The sequence below is a fragment of the Simochromis diagramma genome, unplaced genomic scaffold (assembly GCF_900408965.1).
Source record: "Simochromis diagramma unplaced genomic scaffold, fSimDia1.1 OVJJ01000516.1, whole genome shotgun sequence".
Classification (NCBI taxonomy): domain Eukaryota; kingdom Metazoa; phylum Chordata; class Actinopteri; order Cichliformes; family Cichlidae; genus Simochromis; species Simochromis diagramma.
Window position 1 is genome coordinate 2,291,763 of NW_024386938.1, and position 13,611 is coordinate 2,305,373.

The following is a 13,611-nucleotide window of genomic DNA, read 5'->3' on the forward strand; positions in this document are numbered from 1 at the left end:
GGCTGTCGGCCGCTGTTTTTTTTTCCTTTTACTTACTTCCGAAAAGAAAACCTAATTTCTGCCGTTCAACAGGCTTCTGAACAATGTAAACTTTTTAAAATTATACAAAATGCAAAACGCTGTGTCTCTAATAAAACCGCTGTAACTTCAGAGGTGATGTTCATAAGTTGATTAATGATTTTCTTTCGTTTTTGATGTACTGCAGAATATTTTTATAAAATCCCAGAACAGGAAAATCACCTTCATGTTTTTCTGTGTTTTATCTTCAGCTACTTTGACACAAAGGCCTCTGCTGTGATGCTCACACCTTTGATAAAGTCTGGAAAGTGTCAGCTTCCTTATTATAGATACAAAAATATGTAAATGTACTGATCTGAATTATAATATTTCTGACTGTCTGAGGCAAAATTTCCCAGATTCAAATCGAATTGAATCGAATTGAATTGAATCGATTCAGGACCTTGTGAATCGGAATCGAATCGATTCTAGAAGTCAGTGACGATACCCAGCCCTACTTTTCTGCTATGTGAATCCCTACAGATCTGCGCTCACTGTGAACACATGCTTTTTGTTTTTATTTTGTGGACCTGATACATTTTAAGCTGCAGAAGATTTAAGGAGACACCTTTGTCATCCATCACCTCTTGGCGCTTGGATCAATTTTGGTTGCTTTTTGCCAAGTGCAGTTAACAAGGAGGCTGACAAATCTGAAAAAGAAAATTCAGGTGGGTGGGTGCTATGCTGCTAGCAATGTAATGTGAGCAGCTGCAGGGACCCAGTGGAGAGAAATGAAACACCGAGCGTGACGTGAGCTGGTTTAAGACAGAGCATTTTATTGCATTATTCCCCTTTTCCTTTAATGTAAGAAGTGATATAATCAAGTGGCACAAAGAACATAAGCAATATTAGCATTTCAAAATTTCAAAGACTTTCACTGGCAAATAAATCACATTTATGCACACGGGTACACTGTACTGCCAAACATCTTAAACTCTGGCCACGATTTCAGTCGAATGATTGGTTAACAGCATTTTCCTAAAAAGGGAAAAGTAGAATTTATAATTTACTGTCATAGGAGCATAAATACTGTCCTCTGGTTACAGGCAGATATGGGCAGTAACACGTTACAAATAACACTTTACTGTGATCCAATTACTTTTTTCAAGTAATGAGTAAAGCAAGTAAGTAATTTGATTACATTACTTTCTCGTAACCACACTGCATTACTAAACCGTGATTTTGTTTGTGAGAGTGTCTCATGACAATGACGTACGAGTGTGCGATGTCCGTGGCAGCAACAGACGTGTGCAGATCAAGAATGTATCAACATTACTTTGAGTTGGATTCTGTAAAAAGTGACAGAAACATCAGCGTCTGCTTTACACTCTGCGTGGAAAGAAAACTTCTTTCTACAGCGAAAAATGAAACTTCAAATCTGAGCAAGCTCCACGCTGCCACAGGAAGGTGAAATTCACAGAGAAACCCCCGCTGTGATGACCCCTGCTGCACCGGGCAAACCTCCACCAGCCCCACTCCTGCTAAACAGGTGAAAATAGATTTAAAGTGACAGGACTCAGAGCTGCTGAATCTATAATTTTATTTATTTTATTATTTATTTATTTTTATTTATTTATTTTATGTTTTACTTGCATCTATTTCAAAGAGGGAGTGTAAACACAAAAACATTATTTTATTTTATATGCTGGAATATGCACAAAATAGGTTTAAATGTTAAACAAATTTCTTCAAGTCAAAGACAGCTGCATATAATTTCATTTTTGCTTGATGCAATGTGCATAAAGTTAAAAGGTTAAAACTAATAAAACATAAAGAGAGACTTTTTCATTTGATTACATTTTATATGATGCAGAGAAAATAAAATTGGGCTGAAAGGTCTATTGTTTTTTAATCTATTCAGGTTGTATATCATGTTTTTTAAAGTAACTAAATAATTAAGTAACTAATTTTGAAAATAAGTAATCAGTAAAGTATAACTTTCTTGGAGACGTAATCAGTAATTAGTAACTAATTGCTATTTTTGAGTAACTTGACCAACACTGGTTACAGGTCAGCTTAATAATTTGCTTAATACATCTGGTTTAAAAATGTTAAAACATGATGGCGAAAATGTGAAATTTGAGATTTGACCAATCAAAGACTGAGGCCACAGTGCCTACAGCTGTCTGTGAGTACACCAGGACTTTGGTCTCAGTGGATGGACATAAGAGTAGTGCTACACCCCAGTTCTGAATTGTACAGAAGAAGATTAGGACCAATAGAAAAAAAGTGTGTGTGTGTGTGTGTGTGTGTGTTGGGGGGTCAGAATTGTGAGGAAAATCAGATTTCTGACATTAATCTCAAAATTCTGGCTTTTTTCTCTGAATTCTGAAAGATGAAATCCAACCTCCCATTTCTCTTTCCATAGTCCCAAGTTCTCTTCTCTAAAACTGTCTTGCAGCAGGCTGGGAAGCAGATACAGTTGGGTATTGTCAGCATAGTGTGTGAGTAAATCAATCAACCAACCTTTGAAACTTTATATGTTAGGAAGAAAAGAGGACCCAGCAAAGATCCTTGGGGTGTCCCAGAGAAAATCAAGTGAAGTTTTAGCAAAGGTTTAACCACAGTAGCCTACTACAAGAGGATTTGATGGCCCACTATGTCAGTGGTCAATAATTGATGTAATAATCAGGCATTCATAATAGTCGTCCATACAGCATTTATATACATGCAAAATATGACAGGGGGTTGTTAATTTGGCTCATCTGAAAGATTGAAAGCAACCTCAGAGTAAAAACATCTTAAACTGGCGTCTTCATCGTCCATAATTAGTTATATTCCAGTATCATAAATGATAGATAAAAATAAAAGGTACCCCTGACTTATCATCAGCTATACTTTTATGCATCCACATCTGGTATTTATAGTGCAGGAAGTGTAAAGCGGATGGTTTCACAACACAGAGAAAAAGTGAGACTGCTGTGAGTCTTTTCTGGTAAATGAAGCCTGGAACACTTAGTGATGAGTTACCAGCTGCCCTAAATTTCACTGAAATGCTTTATAATTAATGCTCCAGAGAAGGAATTCCTTCCACTGCTTGCAACGGCAGATTTAGGAGTCAGGTAAGACTCACTTAAATTTCTGTAACTTGTTTTTACATTCATCACTTTTTGCATCTGGTAATTAAGAGATGGCATTAAAAAAAGAGCAGCATGCAGCTCAAGTGTTTAGCCTCCTCATCTGGAAAATAGCTGTCAACAGAAAATTGTTGCACTGGCAAAATTCCATATTCAGATCACTGAGTAACAAAACAATCTTTGCTTTAATCTGTTCTCCAAAATTCTGCCAAATCCAACTTTAATCTCAATGGGATTTAGGTCCAAGCAGAAATATGACCTCACAGTTAATCGCATATGGATTACAAAGTTTACATGCTCATTTCAACTCTTTCACGTCCACTAGAAAATATAGACAGGCGACATGTTGCTACAATGGTCCGAGTCCACTTAGAGGGAAGCGTCACTGCAAATCCGAGCTTGTCTAGAGCCACCTTTATCCCATGACAGACTTTTCAACCCTTACTACGATGCATTAGCATGCATTTTTCTTTAGTTTGTCATTTTCTGTATCTGAATGTGTGTAATACTGCAATACTGCACATTCTTTGTGTCTTTAAATGACAGCAACATAATAAAGAGAAAACACATCTTTTAATATTAACTGTTTGTTGCATCTACAATGAATGAAATGCATCAGATGTAGCACGATACTGGTAGAAGAGGCAAACACTGCAGTGTTGGCACAGTGCCCACATCACCTGCACCTCAGCAAGTCTGAGCAGACAGAGGTGATTCAGAGCAAGACCGCTGTGTCCAAGACCCTTAAAGGGGCATCTCACATCATCAAAACAAATGGCCTCTGCTTGTTTCTAGTCATTTCTATGGTTTGTCGTCATGTTTTAAAACTTACATAGCACCAGTCTGGTCGCATACTGTACACTGTAGTGCTCAAATATAAAGAGGTACATGCAGGAAAACCCACAACACACATAACTGTGCATAGTGACTGTAGTTTTTAATCAAAGCTAATCAAATGTATGTATGAATATTTTTGAGGATTTCTGGTGGTCTGTCGATTTAACGCTTCATTTCAATTTACTACTATTTCAAAAGAAATACGAAACACAAACTCTCTCACCTTTACTGATGTTAATAATATAGATAGATTCAATAAATACAAATATTTAAGGCATATAAATTATGCATGATGTTTAAGGCCTCGATAAAAAAAGAAAGCTATGATATTATGGTAGCTCTGGATGAACCTTCCTAGCACTGCCCTACTTGTTGATATAATCTATTCCATTAGTTCAATGGAAAAAAAGGCTTTTCCCCTTTTGATTCAACCAGTGGAAGATGCCGCTGCTATAAATCCACGTGGAACATTTTTTGTTCTATCCAAAACGTTTTAAGTATATTATGAGCTTGTTTATCGACTGTGCTTTCTTCCAGACCCTATGTGGACACAACAACTAAAGCAATGGGAAGTTCGTTTTTTAATTATGCCAAAATTAAGCTGCAGTTGTAGTACATAAAACTAAACTCTAAGCTCAAAGATACTGTAAATTTTGTGAAGCCAAGAAGAAAAGACCATTCTCACTCCCGAGGCGTAATATAGAGACCATTTGTCAAGTCCCGAGCCGTTCCTGAGGAACGCAAAAGGTGACCTTCCGCCTTCTTATGGTATGCACCGGGTTATGGATGAAATCCATAGAATGACGCTCCGCGGTAATACACGTCCCAGCCCTGTATTCCAGCCCTAACCATAACCTTAACCAGCACTTTAATGACATTAGAGAGTAAAACAAACGTACATGTGTAGATTCATTCCAAATGGCTCTCATGTTTCCTCATTTTTGCGATCTCGTAATATATGCGTTGGGTGCCCGGAAGTGTAATATACTGACGATTTGTCACCTAGCGTAAAATGTTACGCTTTGGGAGTGAGAACGTGTCGAGGAGAAACTCGTAGCTGAGTGAAAACCTTTGGTGGGGAAGAAAAAGGAGTATTTCATTTTTTTACAGTTATTATTTATTTCTACAATAACTCAGATGTCCTAACTTGTTCAAATGCAGGCACACTTTACATGCCATATATTTGATGATATAGTATACTGTTTGTAATTTCTTAAATTTTCTTAGATTTCAAAAGCTGCTCTTTCAAGTACAAGTAAGCCTAGACTATCCTCACTAGTCCAAATGTGCACAGAGGAAGCATGATGCATTAGAGTTCATTTGCAAATCATCACAGACCAACATCTAACCATGGGGGATCAGAGAAAGCCATTTTCTAGTCAGAAGGAATGAAAATGAATTAACTTTCTGGAGCAGAGTACAATTGATGACAGACACTTTGCGGTAACACTGATGCTTTTAGCAGTGGCAAAGAAATTGATGCGTGTGATGCCGTAAAAAGAAAAAACACTTGGAACACAAATACTGTACAAGCTTGCCAGCTGCATCTCATCTAGGCTAACCTAGAAAACATCTTATACACAGTGAATATTAAGCAGACTACTTATAACCAAAGGCCATGCCTCTGATCTAATTAATTTTTAAAGGCTGTCTGTCAAACATTTGTGATAAAATTCACTATGATTAGAAGAGGTGAGTGGGTTGTCTTATGCATACTTCAACATATAAAGTGGAGGTAAATGTGGGATGTGTTGGCCACTTGCTTTAGGTGTCATATCTTCAGGGGTTTCCAAGTCTTTTGCCCAAATAATACTAGATAAAGATCATCTTTATATTCAGAAATTGAGCATGCACATATCCAGCTGCCTCACATATTTGGACATTATCCAGTCTTTAACCTGCCAGTTTCCTAGTGCAAAATCTGCATGGTGGCTGAATGTGCTGACATACAAATCATTGCAACAGTCCAAAACTTTCCATTGAGAGAGAGAGAGCAACTGCTAGCCTGTTGTGATTACATTAACATTGTCTGAAAGTTAATTTATGAGTCCATGTATCACATTTCCTCATTGTGTAAGAGTCTGTCTGCATATGCATTCTCGCCATTTTATTTTTAACCTGATGGCCAAATGATTAAGGTGCATTAGGGGTAGTACTAAGCTGTCACTGCAGTACTTCACCAGGGTATTTATGAGTAAAAATGAATCAACTGTGAAAAAACAACTCAGATAATAAGCAGGGCATATCAGGCCATCCTCATTTGGATTTTGCACTGCAGGCTGTTTTTCACAATCCACTAAATCACTCTGATGAAGACCGTGGACAGTGTTGGGGAGTAACGGAATACATGTACCGCCGTTACGTATTTAAAATACAAAATATGAGTAACTGTATTCCGTTACAGTTACCGTTTAAAAAGGTGGTATTCAGAATACAGTTACTTTGTTGAAATAAATGGATTACACTGCGGTACTTTCCTGTTTCATTTTGTCGCGGGTCAGGACTGTTTGGGTTTTGTTTGACAGCTACGTTCTGTTGATCCAGGCGGCAGCTTTACGGTTGCCATGGTTACAGGGCGACGCTCTCGCTCTCTCTCTGCGACTGTGTGTTTCCTGGGTGAGAGAGCGCCTTTTCGTTGTTGTTGTTGTTGTGCTAAGCTAACAGGCAGAATGCTACAAGCATAGCTCTAAAGAATGTAGCATCATGGGCAGTGTAGTCCGTGTTGCAGGGAGAATGGACTGCCATACACGTTATGGGTCTGTGAGCGCGAGGAGGGAGAAAAAGGGGAGTGGAAAGGTACGAGTTGTCATCCAGCAAAAACGGGAGCTGGAAGCATGTAAATATAATAATAACCACTTCAGCCAAGAAGAGTGCCTGACGAGCCCAGTTGTAAGTAAGCTATTAAGACTCGACTGTACACCGTGTTCGTGTTTTCCTCCGAAAACAATAAGTTCCGTTGGAGCAGTCTTTCAACGCCTCTCTCTGTCTCTCGCAAGAAAAGTTGACCCACACAACAAAGTAAAGCTATTTTTCGGCTACGAGCCGACAGGGACCCCGCCGTATTAGTCAGAGGTCCCTTTACTACAGTTCGGAGTCGCGGACCTTCAGTAATAGTAATAAATCACACAGCAATAGTACATTCACGTTGTTGTAAAAAGCATGATAATATGTTAAGTAATCCAAAGTATTCAGAATACGTTACTGTCATTGAGTAACGTAACAGAATACGTTACAGAATACATTTTGGGGCATGTATTCTGTATTCTGTAATGGAATACATTTTAAAAGTAACCTCCCCAACACTGACCATGGATGCACATTCGCAAATTTATTTCTTGCTTTGGAGAACATGAATGTCTGCAGGGATCACCAAAGTCATTAGGAGTTATCCAGGAAATTACGACCAGCTAATGATAGCAGGTTCCTTATTCTCTCTGTTCACATTCTGTATCATGAACATCGCAGCAGAAAAATGTGTTTAAGACAAAATTTCGAGAGGAAAAAGAAAACTGCCACTCCTGGTGCTTCCCTGCTTCCCTTTGTAAGTGTTCTCAGTTTTACAACATTCAGGCCTACCCAGAAAACTGACAGATGTCCTGAGTATATATAGCTACCATATTCTGATGACTCACCCAGTCTAAAGCGTTTTCAAGCTATAATCCATGTTCATGTATTATTATTATGGTTAACGCATAGCAATTATTGTGATGTATAAAGCTTTACAAAACACAATACCTTGAAAAGAACCCCTTTTGATGTCCATCTCTAGCACAACCCTTTGTCTTTTAGCTCTTTTGACAGCTACAGTGCATTTCAAGTACATTTTCTAGCTTTTGTACTTTGGCCCAAAGTCAGTGTTTATATTTTATTTTCATCCTTCTGACAGAACAACACAATCAGCAACTGATTTAGTAGAAGTCATACCTCTCACTCATTCATTTCTAACCAACCTGGCCTGTCCATATCACCTGTAGTACTGGTAGCTACCCAGTCATTCCACGGATGGACAGACTCCAACTTCACCTATGAGTTGGAACAGTAAGAAGAACTTGTTCATATGTAACTACTGAGCTCAACAATATGCTAAGCCTAGGATCATAGTCATTAAAATCTTCTGATGAAATGATACATTAATCATAGCTAAAGCCAAAAACCTCTTCATAAATGTTAAGGAATGCCAACTGTTCACTTTAGGATTTTTGGTGTCAGCAAAGTTAGCTAAGATGCTGTAAAGCTTGGATCCACCTCACAGTATTATATATTTCTGCAAACTATCTGCCTGCTGAATCAAAATGGTAAGTTCCTAATGGAACACATCCATTTTGTTCTGGAGACTTGCAGTTTCACAGGGGAGTTGATTAATGGATGCTCAGGAGCTAGCATTTCCATCCAATCAACATGTGACACCAGCTTGAGTTTGCTGCCAAAGACTCGGTGGTTGCCGGTGGTTGCCTCATATCTCTTGAGGTTCGAGCCAGATATCCAGGCAGCAGCGGGAGGCTGACAGCAGTGATGCAAGCAAGCTATAGAACCGACTCTTCGGTCAGAGAGTGAGCAGAAAATAGCAGATATATCCCACATAAAAGAAGATGGCAGCTCTCTTTGAGAGTTATACACCCATACATACCTTGAAAAATATTACGACCTTGTGGGCGCCAGTGGAGGCAAGCAGAGAAGAAGGACAGAAGACAGCATTTGAGAAGGAGGGGGATTCAGAGCAGCAAGCTGCTGGAGCTAAGGTGCGAAGCTGTGGTGGCTGCAGACAGGTGCACTTAAACTGCATTCACATGTATGGAATGACTCATGCATGTACATATACAGATTACCTGGGGTGGTGAGGGGTTAGAAGTGCATACAAGCCAGAGTTGGGGTTTGCTTAGACTAAATTACAAATGTTTGTAATGTTCCTTGGAACTTTTTCCCAATAAATAAACCCCAAGTCTGGTGGGCTCATGCACAAAATGTTATGCATGTCACAGGACAATATGTCTTCCACACACTGGAGACAAAGTGCCAGCTGCAACACTGTGGTGAGAGATGATGGACAGAGAAAGAAGTCAGCCATTTTTTCCCCTGATTTGTGAATATTCATTTATAATGGATGGATTGTGACATGGCATTAAGGTAATCATACTGGTAATGAAAACTTTCACTGCAGTGTGTGAAATGACAACAACTTCACATCCAATTTTGTCAATAAACAAGTCAATCACGAGGCAAAATTTTGGAAAATGTAACATCTGAAAATTTGATTAGAATTGCTCCAAAGCAATTGCTTTGTTCTGTTATGGCTGCTAGCATTGTTAGCATCAGTTAGCATTAGCCAGCATGCTCAAACAGACAACATATATCACAGGGAGGGTACCAAAGCCACAAGAAAACAGATTAACAGGTCTTTAACAAGCATCATTTGCCTTCAATTTTGCTCTGTGTCATCAGTAAACCTGTGTTTGCCTCAGTGCTCTGACCCTCCTATGACAGCTCTTTTAACACAGTAGGAACAGCAAAGAGATACAACCTGCACAAAAAACATGTGAATAACTTTAAAGGAAGCAACCTTGCGAGAGCACACAGGATACACAAGATCATTTGATTTCATGCCAGCTCCATCTATCCATCTATCTATCTATCAAAAGCCTTACAAAGGCTTCATTGTGTTGTCAGTCTCTAACTCTCACTGTGAGACAGAGACGGACAGACTGACTTTGGTCTCAGTAAGTATGCTGAATTTTGGACCTTGCATCTGATTGATTTATCATCATTAAAAGATCAGAAACAGCGACTCAACTCTTATGGGAAGGTTTACCACAAGGTTCAGGAGTGTGTTCATGTGAATCTTTGACTCAAAGTCTCCAAGCTAATTTATCCCAAAGATGTTCTATCAGGTTGAAGTCACATTTCTGCGCAGGTCAGTCAAGTTCTACTAATCCATGTTTGTATGGACCTTGCTTTGTGCAAAGTCCCGAAAGTGGTCCACAAAGCTGGGAGCATGTAATTGTCCAAAATGTCTTGGTATGCTGAAGCATTAAGAGTTCCTTTGACTGGAACTAAGGGACAAACCCAACTCCTGAAAAACAACCGTAACCACCCACACCATAATCCCCCCCCCAACCAAACTTTACACTTGGAACAGTTCAATCAAACAAGAACCGTTCTCCTGGCAACTACCAAATCCAGACTTGTCCATCAAATTGTCAGACAGAGAAGCATGATTCGTCACTCGTCAAGTATATAACAGGTATATTTTACTTATATATAATTTTTTTTATAGTACAATTCCCCTCTCGCCTCTGAAGGCGGTCTAGCCTTCAAGCTTGGGTTCTCTACCAGAGGCCTGGGAGTTTGAGGGTCCTGCACAGTATCTTAGCTGTTCCTAGGACTGCACTCTTCTGGACAGAGATCTCTGATGTTGTTCCTGGTATCTGCTGGATCAGGGCAAAGTCTGAGCTGGCATGACTTCATATTTATGGTAGGCATGCTTAGCGTGGGGGTACAAGCCTTTGCAGCTGATGTACTCTGCCGTTCTTTCCAGTTTTGCTCACATAATTCTATGAGCGAAGGATCCCAAATCAAATAAAAAGATATAGTATTTTCTACATGACTGCTTCTTGTTGATTGTTATTCAGTTATACTGCTTGAAAAATAATGTTTTTGTGCTGACCGTAGCGGTCTGTTAAATTGCCTTTCATTTTCCTTTGATCATGGAAAGCTCAAACCAAGAATTGGCAGAACACAATGACTTGCCTCAAGGCAACAGGCAAAGTCACTCGTGGGCTCACCTGAACACTACCAGCCATAGCCAAGGCTAAGTTGGTAGGTATGGTTGGTGCAATCGACCCATCAGTTAGAATCAAGCTTATCAAACAGCTTGGTAAAATCTGTCCTTGGAATCTCTTGTTTGTACTAGTACAAGACTAGAGACCTTCCAATATTTCGACCTGAAACCATATATATAGATATTAAATGCCAGGAAGACCTAAACTGTCTCTTCAAAGACGCTAGCATGGGAGAAAGATAAATGAATTCAAGAATCCTATTTTCACTCACTGAGACTGTGTCATATCGAATAATTGGGGACAAAAACCCTCCAATTTCATATTAATATTAATTTCAATTGCATAGATCTGGCTCAGGTCCCTTATATCCCCCCAACTGCTTAGAATCAAGTGTGAAGACTTCTGATATGAGCAGGTTCGCTGGCACAGTTCAAGAACATAACATTTTCAGGTGAAAAAGAAGAGATAGTGAGCAGTTCTGCTGACAGTATGATTGTCCTCCCCGTTTCTTCCCTTCTTTACACTTTAACACAGTACTCTGTTGTGATACTTCAACCTCAGCTACTTACAGTGTCGGGGAGTATCGGAATACATGTACCGGTGTTACGTATTTAAAATACAAAATATGAGTAACTGTATTCTGTTACAGTTACCATTAAAAAGGGTGATATTCAGAATACAGTTACTTTGTTAAAATAAATAGATTACACGGTGATCCTTTCCTGTTTCTTATGTTAGGCTATACCTTCTCTATGTGTGGTAATTCCACCCCGGTGGAAACCCAAACAAACAGGCATTAAGAGGTTCTAATGCCTGGGCCTCAGTCTCGCAGCCCATGTCACCTCTACTTGTGGCCCGCATAATGACGTGGAGAAATATTTTTTTAATTATTATTCAAAAAATGATTTAATATGAAGGCAATGGGCAGAGAGTTACAGGCATAGCCCTAAAGAATGTAGCCTCATGAGCGGTGTAGTCCGTGCTGCAGGGAGAATGGACTGCCATACACGTTATGTGTTTGTGAGTGTGAGGAAGGGAGAAAAAGGACAGTCGAAAAGTACGAGTTGTCACCGAGCAGAAACGGAAGCATGAAGCATATAAATATAATAATAACCACTGCAGCCAAACAGAGTGCCTGACGAGCCCAGTTGTAAGTAAGCTATTAAGGCTCGACTGTACACTGTGTTCGTGTTTTCCTCTGAAACAATAAGTTCCGTTGCAGCAGCCTTTCAACGCCTCTCTCTGTCTCTCGCTAGCAAAGTTGACCCAGACAACAAAGTAAAGCTACTTTTCAGCTATGAGCCCGACACGGAACCCGACGTATCAGCCAGAGGTCCCTTTACTACGGTTCGGAGCCGCGGACCTGTTTTATATAAGCGTGGAATAGTTTTCTATACGAGATCGCTGCAAAAAGTGCAGCCTTACCTAATGTCCACCTACTGTTACTCATTTATATTAAGATTTAAAAATCTAGTTGGTGTTGGTATGGCAGGTAACCTTCAGTAATAGTAATAAATCACACAGCAATAGTACATTCATGTAGTTGTAAACAGCATGATAATATATTAAGTAATCCAAAGTATTCAGTGTCAAATTGTCATGGTCCTGGGTCATTTTGACCCAGCGTTTTGTGATTCATTGAAGTTCATTGTTGTGCCTTGTGTTTATTCTGATTTTGTATTAGTTTAGGGTTGAACCTGACGTTTAGTGTTTTATCAGTCCTACCTGTGTCTGTCCTCGGTGCTCTGTTCATGTCCCCGTGTTGTGTTGTAAATCAGTCTGTGTGTTTCCTGCTTTACTTTGAAGGCTCGTGTTCTGGATTTCCTGTTCTATTCTGAAGGTCTGTGTCTGTTGTCATTGTGTTCAGCTTGTGTCCTCCAGTCATCAGCTGTTCTCCCCTCCTGTGTGTGTGATTACCCGATTACCTTGTGTCTGTATATTTAGTGGGTGTCGGTCCGTGTTCGTTGTCGGCTCGTCTGAGTTCATCTGTGTATCTCTGCGTTTCTCTGCGTTCCATGGTGCTTCGTTCCCGTCTCTGTGTCTCTGTGCCCCGCAGCCCTTTTCGCATGTTCTCAGGTTTGTTATTTAGTTTTTCCGTTAGTATTTCTCATGCTTCGTTGTCTGTTTTCTGCCACTGCCACTTGTAAATAAACGTCACACTCTTCATCAGTCGCTTGCTTGCATTTTGGGTCCTCATTCATCTACAACACGACTGCTGCCCCAGCCGTGACACAAATGACTTTGATTTCACTGCACTTCCCTCATCTAATAACTCTGCATTAACTCCAGCATACATCACAACTGTGACAAAAATTCTTTGGTGACTAATTATTTAATAACCCAGATTTTCCTCCACGTTTTTAATAAAGCCATATTGTCTTGTTTGAATTAATAATCTGCCTGTGTCTCTCCCATGAGACAACTAGCCAATTGGCTGCCTCCAGGTTCCTTGATTTTTTTATTCAGAAAGCGTTCTTCTCTTTTGGCAATGTGCCGTGGAAGCAGGGAGTGGCTGAATTACTATGCGGTCACTCCCTGCATCTCACTTTCATTCTAAATATTCTTCTAATCCCAGCATCCCATTAAATTATTCATCCAGTCAGATGTCTTCTCTGGCAGTCGATGGGTAATGAAGCTGCATCTGCAGTGCCCAAGATAGTGACTCATTAGATAGTTTCTCATCTGCTGTTCCCTGTTGAGCTTGGCTAAGCTATACACTTTCCCACTTAGGGTTTTTCTGTACTTATCAAATAGCACATGCGTCTGAGACATATATCATTATATCTAAAAATAATTTCCAAAAGCTGAACAGATGTTGATAATTCTGGTACCCTAAGCAATTTACATAGTAAGTTTAATCCAGA

At 39.6% G+C, this 13,611-nt stretch overlaps 1 protein-coding gene across 2 annotated transcripts in view; it reads right to left on the reverse strand.

The window, feature by feature from the left end:
- Positions 1-13,611, reverse strand: part of LOC120736867 (vesicle-fusing ATPase) — a 75,027-nt gene that overhangs the window by 35,697 nt on the left and 25,719 nt on the right. Inside the window, exon 2 of one of the 2 annotated variants that reach the window (XM_040037215.1) lies at positions 8,599-8,616. The exons of the other annotated variant lie outside the window; for it this stretch is intronic. Within the exon in view, the coding sequence (XP_039893149.1) occupies positions 8,599-8,616 (18 nt within the window). The remainder of the gene's footprint in view (positions 1-8,598; positions 8,617-13,611) is intronic. 2 annotated transcript variants of the gene reach the window in all.